Here is a 19,920-nt window from a genome sequence, read left to right on the forward strand (position 1 = left end):
GCAAATTCATCTGCAAATTAAGAGTTAGGATTCAACACCATACAACCAACAGACATCATGTCAGGCACTGTATAGCCGCTTTTTGCTGAATCAACACAAGGGGGAGCCCTCCTCCTCCAGTTTGAAAAGGACCTGGTAACTTCCACCAAATCAATAGCTAGTCATCCATCCATCCATTTTCCGAACCACTTAATCCTCACTGGGGTCGCGGGGGGTGCCGGAGCCTATCCCAGCCGTCTTCGGGCAGGAGGCGGGGGACACCCTGAACCGGTTGCCAGCCAATCGCAGGGCACACAGAGACGAACAACCATGCGCGCTCACACTCACACTTATGGACAATTTAGTGTGTTCAATCAGCCTGCCACGCATGTTTTTGGAATGTAAGAGGAAATCGGAGGACCCGGAGAAAACCCACGCAAGCACGGGGAGAACATGCAAACTCCACACAGGAAGGCCGGAGCTGGAATTGAACCCGGTACCTCTGCACTGTGAAGTCGACGTGCTAACCACTGGACTACCGGGCCGCCAATAGCTAGTCAATGAATCCCAAATTAAAATAACACATTTAAAGTTGCAAATTTACCCCAAAATATGATTATGATGTTGTTCTAATTTATATGCAAGATGATGGCTGCACAAGAGAATTTGTGTCCCTCACCTGTAGCCCTCCGGACAGACGCAGGTGTATCCATTGATGGCATCGATGCACTGACCGCCATTCTGACACTTATTTTCATCACAGTCGTTATAGTCCAGCTCGCAGTGCTCTCCAATGTAACCTGGGTTGCACTCACACCTTAGGACGTGCACACAGACAGATTGCCCACTTACATTACAACTTCTCTCATTTAAACTCAGCAGCTATTTCCTGGATTTATTTTTTGAGAATTGCATACTACTCAAAGACAGTAGGAGAGGAATAAGGCGGCACTGCTCACCACGGCAATTATTTGTAGCTGTGTCTGTGTGTGTGCGTGCACGGGCATGGACGTCTTGTCTACTTACTTGTATCCCTGAGGGGTCAGTATGCACTTTGAATTGTGCTGACATGGGTTCAATTCAGGAGCACAGAAATCCAGTTTCTCTTCACATAGCTCTCCTGGGAACAAACACACAGACATACTTTCAGCTCGAACAACTCTGACAAGCCACTAGCTACATGCGTCTGCACTGCGCGCGCGCGTGTGTGTGTGTGTGTGTGTGTGCACGTGTGTTTTCCTTGATGGACGACTCTCTTGTGCGCAGGGTTAACGCAGAGGTCTGACAAATGATCTCATCTCTGGGAATGTCATGTCCCTTATGATATTCCCTGGTGCATCCTCAAACTCAAAACTTTAAATTGATTCAAAGAAATCACGGGGGAATAAAACAGCTCGTGACAGCACAGCGTCCACAGTGGGGATAATTATAAAATCACTTGGGAAGCTGTCTGTGATACGTGCACTGATGTGTGATACTTATGACTGTTGAGAACTTTTCATGCTAAAGTTTATAAAGCATCACTTTGACAAAATATCTAGCTAGCTAGCTAGCTAGCTAGATACCGGTAGATAGATAGATAGATAGATAGATAGATAGATAGATAGATAGATAGATAGATAGATAGATAGATAGATAGATAGATAGATAGATAGATAGATAGATAGATAGATAGAAAGCACATTTTTTCCCTGTCTTTTGGTGGGCTGTTATTTTGAATGGCTGTTTCTTTTGTGAGGGATCACTGAAATGTTCATATATGAAAACTCAAAATAATGGAACTGCAGTAAAAACACATTACAACGAGGTAATCATTTCCATTGCATGGTCAGAATCGCACCTGAGGCTAGTCATTTGAATAGCAGTAATATACAGTACAAAATATGCATTCAGAAGCAAGCCAAAATGAAAACAAAAGTGCGAGTTTAATAAAAAATTGGAGATTGAGGACATGCAATTTGAACACAGTGCACGAGCATTACGTGCCTGAATGAATTTCAAATTTCCAATTAGTGCTGTTAAATCATTGGAAGGAAGGGAGGAGGGAGAGAGGGACAGCGAGAAGAACCAACTAACCTCTCTCCACCTCATTGGTGGCAGCTGCAACCACAGAAAAGACGGCGGATGGCAGAAAGCAGAGCGAGATGAGAGACAATGACAGCGAGACAGAGAGAGAACACCGCCACAAAGGTTAGCAGCAGTCGCATGTGATTAACACAAAGCTAAAGCAGACACACAGCAGAGCAGTGTTAGAACTGAGTTGAGCAGTGATTCCCAGCTACTGTGCCGTGGCACATTTGTGTGTTGTGAGAGATTATCGGGTATGGCAGCAAATTCTCCAATTTCAGTTATTTGCTCAGGAAATTACTGTTTATTTACTGCAAATAACACTGTTCAACAGCAGATTTTAATCAGAGATGGTTTTGTGTCCCTAAACTTGTGTGTAAATCGTTGACGCTAGTTTCACAAATGTCTTGACTTTTTTCCCAGCACAACAGGTTTTGGAGATATTTGCATTTTTTACTTTTGCGATGTAATTCAACTTATTCATTCATTTATTTTCCGATCCGCTTTATCCTCACATGGGTCACGGGGCGTACTGGAGCCTATCCCAGGTGTCTTTGGGCAGTAGGCGGGGGACACCCTGAACTGGTTGCCAGCGAATCGCAGGGCACATATAGACAACCATTTGCGCTCACAATCACAACAAGGGACAATTTGGAGTGTTCCATTAACCTGCCACATACGTTTTTGGAATGTGGGAGGAAACCAGAGCACCCGGAGAAAACCCACGCAAGCACGGGGAAAACATGCAAACTCCACACAGGGAGGCCGGTGCCGGAATCGAACCCTGAACCTCTGTGCTGTGAGGTCAACGTGCTCACCAGTCGACCACCATGCCACTTCTGTATTGCATTTATTTTGAAATACTTAAAGATTAGTTTAAAGGGATATTAGACTGTTTTGCGATGATCATTCAAGCTATTAATTGAAGGCAAGCATAAACCATTTTTGTGCAGTACATACATTCTTTTTATAACTTTTTTTGTCATTGATAAGCCGTAATTTAAAAAAAACAATTTTGGGGGGAAAATATGTGCCTTGGCTCAATCAAGGTTGGGAACCACAGGAAGAGAGTACAGATGTCAATGTGCATGTGACCATGGAGACAGCATGAGCCATGTGTTGTTACCTGTGTATTCTGGTGAGCACATGCATGTGTAGTTGTTGATTCCGTCGACGCATGTGGAGTTGTTCTCACAGTCATTGTCCTCACAGTCGTCGATGTTAAACTCACAAGAGTCGCCCTCAAAGCCCTCGGGGCACACACACCTACGACAAAACACACACACACACACACACACTGCGTTGTCAGCATCATCTACATATTCCCAGTAGAAAGTCATTACTGTGTTGACATGAGCGTGCCTTGAATCTGTAAGTACTGTTCACACACACACACACACACACACACACACACACACACACACACACACACACACACACACACACACGCGCGCGCGCACACACACACGAACGAAGGGCACAGTCTGCGAAGTATATTATGGGCCTAATAAAAGCTCTCATGCCGCATGGATGGATTAATATCTCATTTTGTTTCAGCTTCTCACTGTGACTACCCACAGCTCCCCAATGCCAAATGGGAAAATTTATGATAACAAAATGAAACAACATATGAAAATATTTTGTGAGAAAAAGTCAAGAGGGAGAAGGCGAGGGAGAGGGTGTGATACATATGTGCGCTCCATGTGGTTTTATTGCCCATGTAGGCAGTTGGAAATGATACTTAGCATTCCGACTGCTAATCATAGTCCCCATGATGAGAAGCTGAGAGAAAATCAGGAGAAAGTGAATTTCTTCCTGTGAGCGGCCATACATACTGTTGAAAGAAACAATGCTTAAAAAAAGTAGCTTGTGTTTTAATTCCTGTAAATTACCATATTAGCGACCGAGTCTGGTCACGATCAAAACAAGCGCATTCTGGAAGTGGGACGAACACAAGCAAACAAAAAGCAAAATGAACCAATTAGTGAAGAGTAGACGTGACGTCAGAAAAACCCCCCAAAACCTCTTCTTCTGAAATAAATGCTTCCAGTACCGTCAGTTTTTGGGGTTTTATTGACTATGTGTTTCTGGTTGTTTTAAAACTGATTTAATGTCGAATGATGTGACAATTAAAAAAAAAATATATATATATATATATATATATATATATATATATATATATATATATTATTACTATTAAATTCTGACAAAAATCCACATTGAAAGCAAATCACCTCATGAGAGTTGAAATTATTCAGATTTCTATTTATTTATTTATTTGCATCCGACCCAAATTTTGGGACACCGAGGTTAAAGAAATAACCTATTCATTAAAAGCCTTTAAAAAAAAGAATCCTGCATTAATAATGACCAAAATCTGCATTTTGAAATAAGCATCTCACCAGAAACTACTCCCTTCGCCTTCCTTTAGATGACAAGTTCCTCCACTCTGACAGGGATTACTGATGCAGGCATGGATGGGCTCCTCACAGTTCTGGCCCTTTATAAATAAATCCCAAAGCAGTCTTTCATCATGAAAAATCCTCACAATATTCACAAAGACATTAATCTGTTGGGATATTCATGAGATATTCGGGGTGTACCTTAAATCCATAGGGACAGGTGCAGCGGTAGTAGTGCACCGGGTCATTGAAGCACGTGCCGTCGTTCTTGCACGGGCTGGACAGGCACGGCTCACATTTAGCCTGGATGCTGATATCAACTGGACCTGTTTGGTGCAAACACATCACACCACATCGACCATCAGTTTGCATACACAGCAGCTCAGACGAGAATGGCAAGTCAGACCACTCGGTCACGCACACACAAACACACGTACACACCCACACTCACGCACGAACATTGGCTTGCACTGGGTGAGGCTGTCAGAACAATACACAATACAGGGCCAAACACAGGGGTCCAAAGGGCAAAGGAGTCTGGGTGGATGAGACAAGGGAAAACCAGGCCGGGCCAATTTCAAGGAAGTGGGGAAGGCGTGACTGAGGAGGAAGATGTGATGGGCTACTTTACCTGGCACCAGAAAACCACAAGGCCCCGGGACTTCTACAGTGCGTCAGTTAGATTAGGTTAAAAATAGGATTCAGTCATGTGATCAGAAAAAGGTTAGTGTTCACATTCAGTTGTAGTCAACCGAAACTACGCTCATAAACAAATTTGTGCCTTAAAATTTTCATGCTCATTGGAAGCTCACGTTCAGCAACTTCAGACAACACCCGACCAAATAACAAAAACTCTGAATCAAAATGAAAGCCTTTCAAATGTGTTTTCCAGACAAAATTCGGCGACTTGTGGTCTCCTCTTGGAGTCCTCTTTTGCACTCATTGCAAAAATAGTCTGAACATTACGGACGAGTTCAGTGGAACCTATAAAGCAGAATGGCCCCGAGGTTGTACTATACAGAATTTAACCAGCATTTCCAAGAAAAATATGCCACTACAGTCGCACAAAACTTCCAAATTCCAATCGCCAGAATATGGTAAGACCTAAGTGTATTGACCTCAGTCCTGTGTGGATTTTTGTGGCTTCTTTGCTACACTACCACAAAGGATGGACCAAGGTCAACAAAGGCTTTTTAAGAGAAGAAAGAAGTGAGAAGAAAAATACAGAATGTTATGTGAAGAGGCTTCACATTTAATAAGCAGTATCACCCTCACTTTAGTCTCCATACTGTCAATAACCTTCGGCAGGGTGCTTTAATGCTTTCATGGTTTACTATTAACGGGGGTCAACTCCTCTTTACACTTGTGTGACTGTAAAGAAATAAAAGTGAAACGGTGATGCGCACCTGTGGTGAAATTTCTCCAAATGCTTAGATAGTGCGTGATCGCTTTTTTGTTTTTGCTCTTTACAATACGCTTTAACTTATTTTTGCACTTGTATGACCATTAAGAAGTTGAAAATGTTTCTTACAAAATTGCCTCTAGCCTTTTCATTATGGCGAGAGGTGGTCTACGGAGTAGACTATTCCTATTTCTTATAACCCCCCCCCCCCCAAAAAGGTTTCAAAATCCCAAATAATCCAGAGGGTCCATCCCAGAATCGATTGTGTTCTACCTCATAGGTTCCACAGGTTCTCCTTACACGAGCTGCTGAAAGTAGAGTAAGCAGCACACATTCCGCGTACCTGTGCAGGTGAATTTCTTGGATGGCGTGGTGAGCAGCAGTTTGTCGGTCATGTCGCCGGGCCCTGCACAGCGGGCAATGCCGGGCTCCTTGTAGCCGCTCTTCACCCAGTCGGACAACCACTGCATGTGGCAGTCACAGTGCAGAGGGTTTGCGCCCAGAGCCCTGTCACGGAAACGCACACTCTCAGCCGGGTCATGTTTTCGTTTGATTTGGGGTTCACGTTTTAGCGTCTTACATCCCGTGTTGTATCACACGGAAATAAATGACAAGTGCTAATAGTGAAAATGATTTCATAGCGTTATTTTGAGGAACAGCGAGGATGTCTCGGGAGTATGACAAGTATTCGGAATGTACAAGTTAGGACTATAACAAGGTTATAAATCAAAATGGATGAAAAGTGGCTGCGATGTGCTCATCAAGTTGCTCTTTGCATAATGAGAAACTCTCTTTTGTTGTGGATGTTGCCAATTCTCATTCTTGATTACAATGAGGTGAAAGGTCGCAAGTTTAATTGCAGGAAAAGACATAACACACTGGGCAGCCCCTTTAGAAGCTACCCCTGCATATTCTTTTGACGTCTATGTTATTAAAATTGTGGACCCAGCATTAACTTATCGTTGAAATACTGAAAAATTAGTCATTTCATCAAATATTTTTTAATTCAGTACATACTCCACTGGCAGGTCACAAAAGGCAGACTGCAGGTCTCAGGATTGTGTGTACACTTCTGTCGAGATTCACTCATTTTTATTTTTGCGATATTATTTCTATTTCCTTGCGTGTATTTTTTCCTCACGTTTTTTCCCCATCACAGTTTTACTATTCTTTTCATTGTGGTTGATCAAATGCTATGATACGATGATGGCGGGCAGCCATGCCTACGTTAGTGGTGCGATAGAAACAGCTCTATACCGTTTTATACTCATCCACTGCAGACTACAACTGCAATCGTGTGTGTGTGTGTGTGTGTTGCTCACAAGTGTGAAAGTGATGACAGGTCTTTGAAGGCTCCTTCTGGTATGAGCGATATATCGTTTCCATGGAGGGATCTGAGAAAAAGAGTTTCGTGAGAAAGGTCTGGCTCCGTTGTTGTACTACAGCTCAACTTTGATGATACCCACAGCAAGCGCAGAGACTTGAGTCCGTCGAAGGCCCTCACTGGTATGCACCGCAGACGGTTATAGCTCAGGATTCTTCCGACACAAATAAAACATGTTGGCACGGAGAGATGAGCACAGACTCGAGACAAGATACGATTTTTTTGGGGGGGGGCGTTATTTCCAGCAAGAGGTATTATGCTTTTAGTCGCACTCTTGTCCACTTTGATCTGGACAGAAGCAGATATTGATGACTCACAAACGCACACACACAAACATGCGGGCCTTTTTGGTTGACGTGGTTCTTATCAGTTGTCATGAATCTTAATTGTTGTTTTATAATCACTCGATTAGAAGGGGTTTTAGCTGAAGACGTATGAAGTTGTAAACTACACACACACACACACACACACACACACAACAACAAAGGGGTTGATGTAAAGCCAGACTCACAGGGTAAGCAGCTCGGACATGTTACTGAGGCTGTGGTTGGACAACGTGCTGATCTGGTTGTTACTCAAATCACTGAAAAGGAAACAATAACAAGTGCGCGCGCGCACACCCACACACACACACACACACACACACACACACACACATTCAAATGCACGCACGCACGCACGCACACACACACACACACACACACACATTCACCCACATCGTTCTGTCAACACATGCCTCAGCAAATGCACAATCCTTTTGCGGAATATAATTCTATTCTTCACTCAGTTGTGCATGCATTCCAAGTGATACAGCACAGATCGCAAAATACCATTGGGTTAGTTTTGGCCTCCATGTAAATGCGGAATGCGAGCACTGACACTTACATGAGTGTCAAGTGTTTGTAATCGGAGAGCTCCACAGGAACCTGAGTGAAGTGGTTCCCGTCCAGATACCTGACAGGCGGACAGAGATAAAAGAGAAAGAGAGAGAGAGGGAGAGAGAGAGAGAGAGAAAGAAAGAGAGAGAGAGAGAGAGAGACCGCAAATGAGCAGGAAGAAAAACGTTATTTAATCATGTGGTAAATTCCTCTTCTCCAGCAGAGTGTGCAGTCATTTCAGCACGAGCCATAATAAACACCAGAGTTTAATATTCCCACCGGCATCCTATTAGAGTTCAGTAACTGTCTCCTCAGCTTGATTTCACACACACATGCATCAAGCTGAAATAGTGCCCTTCTCTTATCAAACCATAATATGAATCACTTATGTTAATAATGAGAAATGGCATGATGAAATGCCTCACGGTTTTTGCCTAATTGCGCTGATAATTTAGGCGAGGCAGGATGTGTGTTATCACGTCTGACATGCACTTCAAAGTTTTGGGGTTCACATTCCAGCTTCAGCCTTCCTTTGTGGAGTTTGCAAGTATGTTATCTTAATTAAAGACATGAAATTATCATTATGTGGCATTTTGGACATCATGAAAAAAGTAGAGCGACATCCAAACTGAATCTCATGAAATGTTAACAGGCTGACCGATGATAAATGGGCCTGTCGCAAAGCCTGCAATACACTGTACAATCAATGAAGTCACTCACAGCTCGGTGGTTTCTTTAGGCAGGCCTTTGGGCAGAGTGGTGAGACCTTTGTTGCTGCAGCGCACCACCGTGTCCAGGCACGAGCACTCCGCCGGGCACCTCAGCACCGGAGAGCAGCTGTTGTCATCATTACCTGATGGAGACAGTCAGGGAGACCAGAGGAAGGACAGGGGCTTTATTTGAACACGAGTCTTACACACACACACACACACACACACACACAAAACACTTACTGCGGCAACTATTTACGTTACTTTTTTATACCTACTGTATCTCTCTGATTTGCAATGTATGCTAAGAGAGACGTATCCACGACAAATAGCATGAGCACCATCATGTCTTAAAATGGGAAAATCTTTAACAATTATACCAAATAATAAAACAACAATAATCAAAAAGTAATAAAAAAATATGAGTTAAATTGCTTTGCAAAAGTACGTGAATTAGTGACACCACTATGACATTTTTAACAGGGTAACTGTAACTAATTACACTGACAAATGAATCTTCCCAACTCTGGCTACCACTGTAGAGGAAAACAGAAAAAAGCTAATCAAGTATATCGGCCAGAGATGCAGCTCAATTCTCGCTCCATCCTACCGTCTTCACAAGCAAAGTCTTGAACAGCGACATCCTGAATGGGGATTTCTTTCAGGAAGTAAGGACTCTGGCAGCGAGGGTTGCCCGTGACGATGCGTTTCCTCCTCAGCCAATCGCCAAGCCAGGCCAGATGACAGTTACAGTTGAACGGATTGGCCAGGAGGTTGCTAGAGATTCGAAGGTGGCCAGTCAAGCGTTTATTTGATTCGTTCATGTATTTGACATTTACTGTTTGTACTCACAGAGTAGAGAGAGAGTGCAGTGTGTCAAAGGCGCCGGGGTTCATCGAGGTGATCTGGTTGTCGTAGAGCGACAGCAGACGCACAGAGCTCAAACCCACAAAGCTACTGTTGCTCACGCAGCTGATGCGATTACTTCGCAGCATGCTACACACACACACACACACACACACACACACACACACACACACACACACACACACACACACACACACACACACACACACACAAACACACAAACACACACTTGTTTAAAATGGCTGTTTAAACATTTGTACAATCAAATATTCTGACTGGATTTGTTACACAGTATCGACACATCTTTTGGCATATTTGTATAGTTACAAACGGCCATTTGCACCATTGTGGGAGTGACCACAGCAAACTTGCTTCACAGCTAATGAAACCGGCTCCGATCCTTGCCTCTAAATTCCGCATAGGAGGTGTGCGGTCTTCATGGTGCAAGAATAAATGGACTCTCTGGAGTTCATGTAGGAGATCGATGCGAACGAAGCGCGTTTATAAGCTACTGCAAGAAGCTCTCCGCTTGCGGATGATGTAAGGGCGGCCGCCGGTTAGTGTACGACTGCAATTTGAGAATCACTGATGTCGATCATTCGGGGCAAAAAGTGTGCCATATTTGTTTTAGAACTTAATTAGACCTGTGAACTTTTGAATCCGCATGTCCAACTGTTTAATGTTTCAATAAAGCCAAATATACTTCAGCCGAAAGCCGAATATACTTTTCAGGAGAAGTGTATTTGATGGTGTAGTGGTCAGGGCTTCCTCAAACTCATCCAAACCAGACTTCTTGGACCTTACTATGCACACTGGGAACAGAAAAGGGCTTTCCTCCCAAATGTTCCCAAAAAAGAGGAAGTATAGATTTGTCCAAAATGTTTTTGGGGTATATCTTTAGTAGAAAATAAAATTAATAAAATGTCGCATCGACTCTTCTAGTCGTCAAACATCAAATTACTTTGATGTTTGGAGGATGAAGAATTCAGGTTCAATTTGGAACTAGGGCTCCATCCTTTTTTTAATTGACGAATTGATTAAGAGTTGTATTGAAACCTTCTAGCCAGATGGTGAATTTGCAAATGCAACAATGTGTGTGCGCGTGTGCTTGTGTGTGTGCGCGCGCGTGTATACCCACAGTGTGCGCAGGCCACCGAGTCCTTTCAGCATGCGGTGATGTACATTTTCCAATCTATTGGAGGTCAAAATGAGCTCATTGACCCCTGAAGCTCCTTCGAAAGTGCCCTCCTCGATGTCAGTGATGCGGTTATTACTCAGGTTACTTGTGTAGGAGGAGCAGAAAGGAAGAGCAAAGAAAACATGAAAGTCATGTGAGACATTTGAGGGCGCAAACAGGGGGAATTCAGCTAACATTCAAGAAAGATGAGGAAGTAAGCCCCTGCAAAGACGACTGTTTTCTCTTCATGACCTGAACGTGACTTCTGTATTGCTTCTATGACTCGCGACATGCCTGACTCACATCTTCCTCAGATGGGGCAACTTTTTGAAGATCCCTGTCGCCTCGAGGACAGTAAATTCATTGTTGTTCAGACGCCTGAGGGGAAAGAGAGAGAGAAACAGAGACAGAAATGCTTGAGAGGAGAACCACAGGGAAGAAGGCGAAAGAGATGAAGGCTGATGCAATCTCTTCGGAAAGCCACACGGTGATGGATGAACTTGGTAAGTGACTCACAGTTCGGCAGTGTATTGAGGGATGTGGTCTGGTATTTTGGTGAGCTTTTGGTTGGAGCAGTCCACGGTGGTGCCCTCGCAGCGGCACTTCTCGGGACAGGCCAGGTCGGCGAAGCAGTCCCCTCCCAGCTTGCTGCGGTAATCCTCCGTACCTGGTTACAATCAAAAGCGGAGTGTCACTTGAGCTGCCAGCGAGACCAGCATGCAAGAGTCAAACCCCAGCATTGACTGGTAATCGCCTCGAAGGTCAACAAAAATTCCCATACATACAAAGCTCGTTCCACCCTGTCAAACACAGAAGTTTAATTCAAAACGCTCGTGTCACACACGCACGCACGCACACACAAACGCACACGCACGCGCACGCGGTTGTGGGAGACAGACTGCTGTGTCTTGCACCTTGGCCATGCTGTAGGGATTGGCAGGGCCGTTCCATGGTGCTTGACAGAACCATGTTCCACTTTTAGGAACCTGGCAGCCACATGGTTAGATCAAGCACAAAGGAACAACCTGCTGACTGACTGCTCCTCCGCTGGAACACGGGGTGGGGAGGGGAGTGGCAGCGAGCCAAGAACGGGGGGGGGGGGAGGAAGGGAAAGGAGAGGAACAGGAAGAGTCATTTCCCACAAAGTTTGCTAGCCCCCCCAAAAAAAGAAATTCTGCACAGAAATTTGTGTCACAAAGCCAATTTTAACTAGCCCTGGGGATGGATGTTGGAACAGTGAGATGCTTTGATTACAACTGGTGACATGCCTCCATCGTAAAATAAATATGGTCAAATAGGTTCCACTTTACAGTATTGCTAACACGAGAGAGGTTTATAAATAGAATTATTTGTATGATAACATGGCAAAAAACATTCCTCTATATAGATTCAATTCAATTAGGGTCAATTAAAAATCGGCGCACTTACAAAAATTAAGGTTCGATTCCTTATTCTCATTTCAGTTTTAGGACGATAAAGCATCATGACAGCATTGACCAATCTCACCACCATCTCCACTTATTTGTTTTCAGACCAAACTTGTGAGAATCGTCTTGTCAAGAGAGAGCGATGGGAGGAGACGCCAGTCAGTTCGGTAGAAATGCAATGGAAAGGAGTTCAAGAAGTAAAGAAAGAGGGGGCGAGGGATGGAGGGGGGGAGGTGGAGGAGGGAGGGAGGAAGAGGGGGAGGAAGTCGGAACTGGGAAGCAGGCGTGACAAGCAAACTCTGGAATGCAGAAAGACGTCTGGATTCACAGGCACAAGAAACAGGAAGTAGAAGGGATTGTAGGAGTGGGAAGAGGGTTACAGCGCCATTGAAACCAAGTGAAGCTCAGTCTTCTAGGAATACACACACACACGCACGCACACACACACAGAAAAATAGATGAACCATTGAGTGTTTGGGCCGCCCGTCATCTTGTTTATAAACGTACACGGGGAGGCACAGGGGTCAGGTCAAAGGACAGAGTAAGGTGCGTTTTGATGCCAAATGGCGTCTATTTTGTGTGTGCGTGTTACTTACAGCCGACATGGTGTACTCCTGAGTGTGTGAGAGAGGCAGTACAAAGGAGAGAAGAAGGGAATTTACTTATTCACTCAAGCAGGAAGCAGACTGATAAAAAGCGGAGAAAATAAAGTTTGGCCTCAGTTTGTTTTTACAGGCAGGGATTTTCTATTTTTCATTCATTATTATTTTTGTTTGGGGCAATTCATTTGAACGCGCGCGCGGGTGTGTTGGCAAAACATGACATTTTCATCCAATACACCCTGATTTGCTTGCTCTACAACCACAAAAAAATAAACATTTTCACTCAATGTACAGCTGCCTTTCAATCAAATCCAACTCTTGGATAGAATCGCCTTCGATTGTGCGGATGTATCGAATCCACACACGCTTCCGTGCAAGCATTGCACAACGTTCAGCTTTTAACAAGTTAACCTCGTGAAATGATTCACAACATGCGTAATTTCAATGATTGAAACCGCTAACAACAACGGAAGTAAAAATATTGTGCCGCATGTAAGGATTGTATTCATAATGATCTGTTATGAATGATTAGTAAACTTTCAATTTTAAAATATTCTGTGTTTCTCTGCGTGTGTTATCTGGTTCTGTTCCCCGGGTGAGCTTCAGAGTTACAGTAATGACTGCAGTGAAAACACGCTCACATCACACGCACGCGCACGCTTGCCCCCCCCCCAACCACACACACACACACACACACACACACACACACACACGCACGCACACGCACACACACACACACACACACACACACTGTGCTCTCTGTGCTGAATGCTGCAGTTAATGACCACCAGCAGCATCTCTACAACTGATGTCAGATTTGCATATTTCCCAGCACCCCTCTGTGCACGGCAAGCGTACGACCTTTTGATGTTACACAGCCGACAAAAGAGACAAAGCTGATACACGGCCGTGACCTCTTTTCATTTGTGCCTGTGAAGTGGGCTGCTGGTTAATAACGTTTGTGTGATTGCTCCACGGGTCCACGTGCGTGTGCAGAAAGTCTGGCATGCAAAGTTTGCAAAGGAAATTGTCACGATTGTCATTAGAATGGGTGCAATAAGTGTGATTAATACTGCATGTGATCATTTCTGGATGCTTTCAAGCGTGAGTTCACACAAACACAGCCATTTTGAAAAAAAAATGCACATGTTTCCATGCAGTGTGACTTTTCTTCCACACAGAAATTGTTCTTGGGCAATAAAAACTAAACTTTTGAAAAACACACTTTCTAAAAATAACTGAACATCTCCATTTAGAGGGAGAAAACGAGAAAAGATTATGAGGGCAGAAGTAAAAATGAAAGAAATCGACCCATTATGGGGAGTGGGCGATGACCAACAAGCGCCGATTCCTATTGATGGCCTGGGGTGGACAGTCGCCGACCTGTATAGTATTAATATTATGAGAATAAAGTCTGACTTGTTCAAGAAAAATGTTCAAAGAATAAAATTGTTTAGCATAAGCGCACATAAGTACATACACAATCTTATTCCTCATGATATTGAGGAACAGAAGGGCCAGTGTTGCTTTTGCAGGCTTCTGATAAGTCAATTAGCAGTTAACTGGTAGAAATTGCAAGCTCACATGGAAAGAATGCTTCTTTTGGAATAATAATGGTGGGGAACGTACGCAGAATTTGCATACATGTGGACGTAGCATAAGTTACACCATTGTGTGAAAAATGTGCACTGTTGCGCCAAGAATTTGAAAGGTAGTGAAAGCACGGCACTCCAAGGCAGGACTTTTCCGTGAGGGGCTGACACACACTCCGCTCTCACACGTACACACATGCTTGATGTACAATACCTGGGATGAAATATTGCTCTCTAGCTATTGCAGGGAAACAAAGAGAGAGTAAAGGTGAAGGAAACAACACAATGATGACTGGATTTCAGAAAAAGTGTGCGTGCGTGTGTGTGTGTGTGTGTGTACATTGAGAGAAAAAAAGTCTGAGGGAAAATCCCAAGCAGGAAGAAACAGTATGAGAGCAAGACGGGGGGGGGGGGGGGGGGGGGTCTTGTCAGTCTGAATATCATGATTGCCCGCGTGTGCGTGGGTGAATGTTCAGTCAGAGGAAGAACAATGAACCCCAGAGGTCTGTCACGTTGTGTGTTCATTCGTACCTGAGCAGCGGAACTTCTTGCTCTTGATTTGTCCAATTCGTTTATTGGCCAGCCGCCGAGGGCTGGTGCAGCGGGCGCCGCTCGTCTCGATGGGATTGTCCTGCAAGTAGTCGGCCAGCCACTTCAGGTGGCAGTCACAGATGAATGGGTTTTGAGCTAAATGTCTGTGGCGCGCGCACACACACACACACACACACACACACACACACACACACACACACACACACACACACACACACACACACAGAGTGCACTTAAGCATAAATACACAATTCATGGAAGCTGTCAAAAGGTTAAAGGTTGGCCTGCAAAGGTTTGTGAATCATATCACGTACTTGTGTTACATGATGTAAGCACAAAGTATTGAATGATGCCACTATACTGTTTAATACTTGTTTTGGATCACTTGTTTTCTGTGTAATATAGAGTAGTGATTTCATTTAGAAAATAATTGTGTATCAATACTCTAGTTGGTGCAGGCGTTTGAGTATATTTTCTTGCATGTCCAATTATATGCAAATCTGTAAAGACGGTCCAGTGCCAATCTTCGGTGAATAGCGGGGTCAACTGCACATTGAGTAAGGAAGTTTGTTTCAATGGATTATATGGAATGGTCCATCTTCTAATTGGCTCGGTGATTGGTTATTATTTTCTCAGTTCCAAAATCCTGATCACGGAAAGCCTGTAATAGTCCCACCATTTTTTTTCCAAATAAAATGCCACAGCTTAGAATAAAAACTCCATTTAATTTAAATGCTGTCCATTTTTCAAACTCGTTTGAATATATTTTTATTATTCAAACGAGTTGGCCACATTTTTATTCTGTGGCTTTCGACCCAATGTGAGACTGTCACCATTCTATTGTTTTCTGGTGTCGAGGGTATGTGAGTTGGTATCATTACTTTGTGTTTTTAATTGACTCTTTCCACATTATTGTCACATTATTGTGATTTTAAGTTGTATATGTAAAGTGCTTTGTTCCAGTTGCAGCTTTTGTGACGATTCTCACAAGTCTGGTCTGAAATAAAAATAAAGTTGTATTGTATTGTATAACCAAACATTCCTACACATCTACTTGAGATAATTACGAGTGCCTTGTGTTCAGTTTGTTTCGCTCAATGGTAAGAGTTTGTTGACATACAGCGTCTGTATGGCCCTCAGTGATGCAAAGGTTCCCTTGGCGATGGTCTGGAGCTTGTTGTCATATAGTGACAGAAGGTTGAGATTGTGGAGGTCCTGAAAGGCATCCACACGTAGACACGCTATCTTATTCGCATTCAGTAACCTGAAAGATAGGAAAGGTGCATTGAAATTTGGTGAATCGTGACAACGATGGCCTTTTCCGTTATGATTCGCCAATGAATGTTTTCTGTGTTATTAGGTCAGCTGCGACAATTTCATTCATCGCAACGACCACTTTCAGCTGAACTTCGGTTGTAAAGTGCATGCCAATAAAAACGCGGGAATGTGCGACTACTCACAAAAGCTGCAGCGAAAACAGCCCTTCAAACAGCCCTTTGGAGATCTCTGTTATTTTATTGCCGTACAGAACGCTATGGAGAACAAACACATGAAAAAAAAGATTATTATTCAGATTTTTAATAAGGTGATGTATATTATATCTACAATGGATACAAAAAAACTCAACTCAACCGTATCTATACAACATTTTAAAACAACCACCACTGTATTCAAAGTGCTGTCCATGGAACAAAAATAATGCCAACCAACAACAAATAATCCATCCATCCATTTTCCGAACCGCTTGATCCTCACTAGGGTCGCGGGGGGTGCTGGAGCCTATCCCAGCTGTCTTCGGGCAGTAGGCGGGGGACACCCTGAATCGGTTGCCAGCCAATCGCAGGGCACACAGAGACGAACAACCATCCACGCTCACATTCACACCTAGGGACAATTTAGAGCGTTCAATCAGCCTGCCACGCATGTTTTTGGAATGTGGGAGGAAACCGGAGTACCCGGAGAAAACCCACGCAGGCCCGGGGAGAACATGCAAACTCCACACAGGGAGGCCGGAGCTGGAATCGAACCCAGTACCTCTGCACTGTGAAGTCGACGTGCTAACCACTGGACTACCGGGCCGCCACAACAAATAATAAAACCATAAATTAATAACAAAGACAGTAGAAAGCACAAACACAGTCAAACTAAAAGTCAAGTCTCATGCTGGGTCAAAAGCCAAAGAATACAAAGGAGTTTTAAGACAAGTTTTAAAAATGGGTAGCCAGGGGGCTTGACAAACGTTCAGTGGGAGGTCGTTCCAAAGAGAGGGACCAGCAACGGAAAAATCTTGATCCCCTTTGAGCCTCCGCTTAGTTCTTGGCACCTCTAACAGTGTCTGGTCCGCAGACCTGAGACATTGCGCAGGTGCGTAGGGGTGGAGGAGCTCAGAGAAGTACGGTGGGGCGAGGCCATTTAAAGATTTGAAAACAAATAATAGGATCTTAAAAAGAAGTAAAAATATATAGGGAGCCAGTGAAGGGATGCCAGAGTATGAGTTGTGTGTTCTCTCTTACGAGTACCAGTCGAGTCTCAAAAAAGACATTTTGCAGATTAAAAAAAAAATTAAAAATCATGTGTATACAATAACTGCGTATGTGACTGTGTTCAGGATTATCCGATCAAATTGAAACTCATGTTACATAGGAGTCAGCAAACAACTGCCAACAATTAAAATGCCTCTGTCAGATAACTCCCAAATCGAGTCCAGATGTTCCCGTCGGGTGTTCCTCGCGTGTTGTTGCTTCCTAGCAGAAGCCTGAAGGTTTTCTACTCATACTGACTGCTATTTCCAAATGGTTCTAATTCCTTGTCCTCCTTATCTACGGTCCGAGTTTAAGATGGAAGAAAAAACAGCCCCAAAGCATGACACCACTATACAGTACTTAAGTGTGGTGTTATTCCGGAGATCAGGAGAGTTGTATTTGCACCAAAAAGTTTTTATGAATTATGGCCCAAATAGTTCAGCCTCGGTTTCATCGGACCATAACACATTTTCCCACACGAGTTCAGGGGATTTCAAGTGTTTTTATTTCCCTTTTATAAAAGGAGGTTTAAGACTTAAGATGGAGGTATTTGTCACGTGTAATAAACAGGCGGTAATTGCCAGAAATTTTTGGAAGCTTTTTCAACGTGACTGTCGGTATCTTGGCGGCCTCCCTGACCAGTTTTCTTCTCATCTTTAAATCAATTTGGAGGGATGTCCAGTTCTCCACAATGTCACTATTTTGCGGTATTTTTTCCACCTGCTGTTGACCTTCTTGCCTGTGTTTTATGGTATGATTAATACTGTACCTCGGAAATTCCTTGGTACCCTTTTACTGATTTGATACCTATGAACAATGAGAGCTTTCCGGTACTGTGAAAACTGTCTGCAGATCATTCATTACTTCTGCTGTAAGATGTGATTGCAAAAATGTGAGGAAAAGCCGAGAAGAAAAGCTGAACTTAATTCCCGGTTAAATAAAAACACTTTAAATGGTGGTGGGTGTGTGCTGACTCGCATTTAAATGAATTTCAATATCATTGGCGAAGCCACATAAGAGGATATACATGCTTGTGAAACCACATTAATAAATACAAATAAAGGTGGAGGGTAAAGGCAACAGTCGTGCCATGAGTGATCAAGGCATTGGGACAGTTATTAAATAGTCTGCCATTCATACTTGTAAATTCATTGAGACAGGGATTTGATGATTTCAATGTCAAGATCAGCATCTAAATCAGGGTGGGCAAACTACGGCCCGCGGGCCGAATCCGGCCCGTTGGTCTTTTTAGTCCAGCCCGCCGAAGGTTGGTCCACAATTAAGGTTCGATGTGAATGATTGCATTCATTTCAATTGGACTTGTAATGACATGCATTTCACCGCCAGGTGGCGCATTGACTTGAAGTTGCAGAACACTGGGGGCGGGGCAATCTTTTCGACCCCCTAGTACCTCTGTATCGCTCTACTTCTACTGGTCTGATCACAACCCATCTGCAGCGATGCACAGGCTAAAATAGGTCATCAACAACACTTTTGTCATTTAAAAAAAGTATTTTAATACCGTACTTTCCTGCTTTTGTTCTGTTGATGTTTGATATGGACTGTCAACAAATGCAGTTTTTTTTAATGTCCCATAGCTCGTGCTGACCTGGCCCTTCTGTCAAATTTTAAAAGTCAATGCGGCCCCCGAGCCAAAAAGTTTGCCCACCCCTGATCTAAATGCTCACCGTGTCCATTGCCAGGTATTAAATTCGTACAAAATACAAAACTATTGCTTGAAAATGTCACATAAATGTTTTTCTTTCGTTACTTATATAGTACTGTACGCAACATCAGAAGTATGCGCTAGCCTTTCCACATCCAAAAGAAATCATAACACGAGATATGATCTTGTCCGGAGCGCTCTGTTTATTTCTGGGAAATTAACTTACTCGCATTCCTCAGTAGCATATCAGACATTGTTGTTTATTATATTTTTGGTTATATACCGTCATATTTTCCACTCACATCCATCTCTTACTAAAAGGTATCTTTTGGCAGAAATGAACATCACTATCCACCTCTATCTCTCTCTTAAACTTCACAGAAAGATGTCATAAAAATGTCATAACAGAGCGAGAATATTGCAATCATTTTGGTAAGTGAATGCCAAAATACACAAACCTGTCACGTAAACATCAGGTAAGACCATTACATTTATTTTGTCAACACTTCTAGTTGATGATTGAGCAAGCCCGACAAAATTGAGGATTTCATGTGTGCTGTTCCCAACTGTTTTGACTGCGTGTGGTGTTAAAATAGCAAAAACAATCCCAATTTCAGTCTTTGTGACATTTCTATGCTGCGCGGCCCAGCCACAGCTACTGCTGGGCTTTGAACACACACCACAACTGTCCTC

General features: G+C 43.4%; 1 protein-coding gene across 7 annotated transcripts in view; it reads right to left on the reverse strand.

Moving 5' to 3' along the window:
• slit2 (slit homolog 2 (Drosophila)) overlaps positions 1-19,920 on the reverse strand; it is a 91,815-nt gene that overhangs the window by 5,869 nt on the left and 66,026 nt on the right. For 2 of the 7 annotated variants that reach the window (XM_086119867.1, XM_086119874.1), the window contains exons 12-33: positions 16,500-16,571; positions 16,160-16,303; positions 15,019-15,182; positions 12,890-12,907; positions 11,383-11,533; positions 11,170-11,244; positions 10,828-10,971; positions 9,675-9,818; positions 9,433-9,599; positions 8,833-8,965; positions 8,120-8,188; positions 7,746-7,817; positions 7,317-7,388; positions 7,173-7,244; positions 6,194-6,357; positions 5,080-5,112; positions 4,650-4,774; positions 4,449-4,546; positions 3,173-3,312; positions 2,056-2,079; positions 1,006-1,099; positions 659-796 (exon numbers count right to left, since the gene is read on the reverse strand). In XM_086119867.1, coding sequence (XP_085975993.1) covers positions 659-796; positions 1,006-1,099; positions 2,056-2,079; positions 3,173-3,312; positions 4,449-4,546; positions 4,650-4,774; positions 5,080-5,112; positions 6,194-6,357; positions 7,173-7,244; positions 7,317-7,388; positions 7,746-7,817; positions 8,120-8,188; positions 8,833-8,965; positions 9,433-9,599; positions 9,675-9,818; positions 10,828-10,971; positions 11,170-11,244; positions 11,383-11,533; positions 12,890-12,907; positions 15,019-15,182; positions 16,160-16,303; positions 16,500-16,571 — 2,313 coding nt within the window. The remainder of the gene's footprint in view (positions 1-658; positions 797-1,005; positions 1,100-2,055; positions 2,080-3,172; positions 3,313-4,448; positions 4,547-4,649; positions 4,775-5,079; positions 5,113-6,193; positions 6,358-7,172; positions 7,245-7,316; positions 7,389-7,745; positions 7,818-8,119; positions 8,189-8,832; positions 8,966-9,432; positions 9,600-9,674; positions 9,819-10,827; positions 10,972-11,169; positions 11,245-11,382; positions 11,534-12,889; positions 12,908-15,018; positions 15,183-16,159; positions 16,304-16,499; positions 16,572-19,920) is intronic. The other 5 variants (XM_086119868.1, XM_086119871.1, XM_086119869.1 and 2 more) reach the window with 5 other exon arrangements.

The sequence above is a fragment of the Hippocampus guttulatus genome, chromosome 9, assembly GCF_054856545.1.
Source record: "Hippocampus guttulatus isolate MCC_2025c chromosome 9, RoL_Hgut_1.0, whole genome shotgun sequence".
In the NCBI taxonomy this organism is placed as follows: Eukaryota; Metazoa; Chordata; class Actinopteri; order Syngnathiformes; family Syngnathidae; genus Hippocampus; species Hippocampus guttulatus.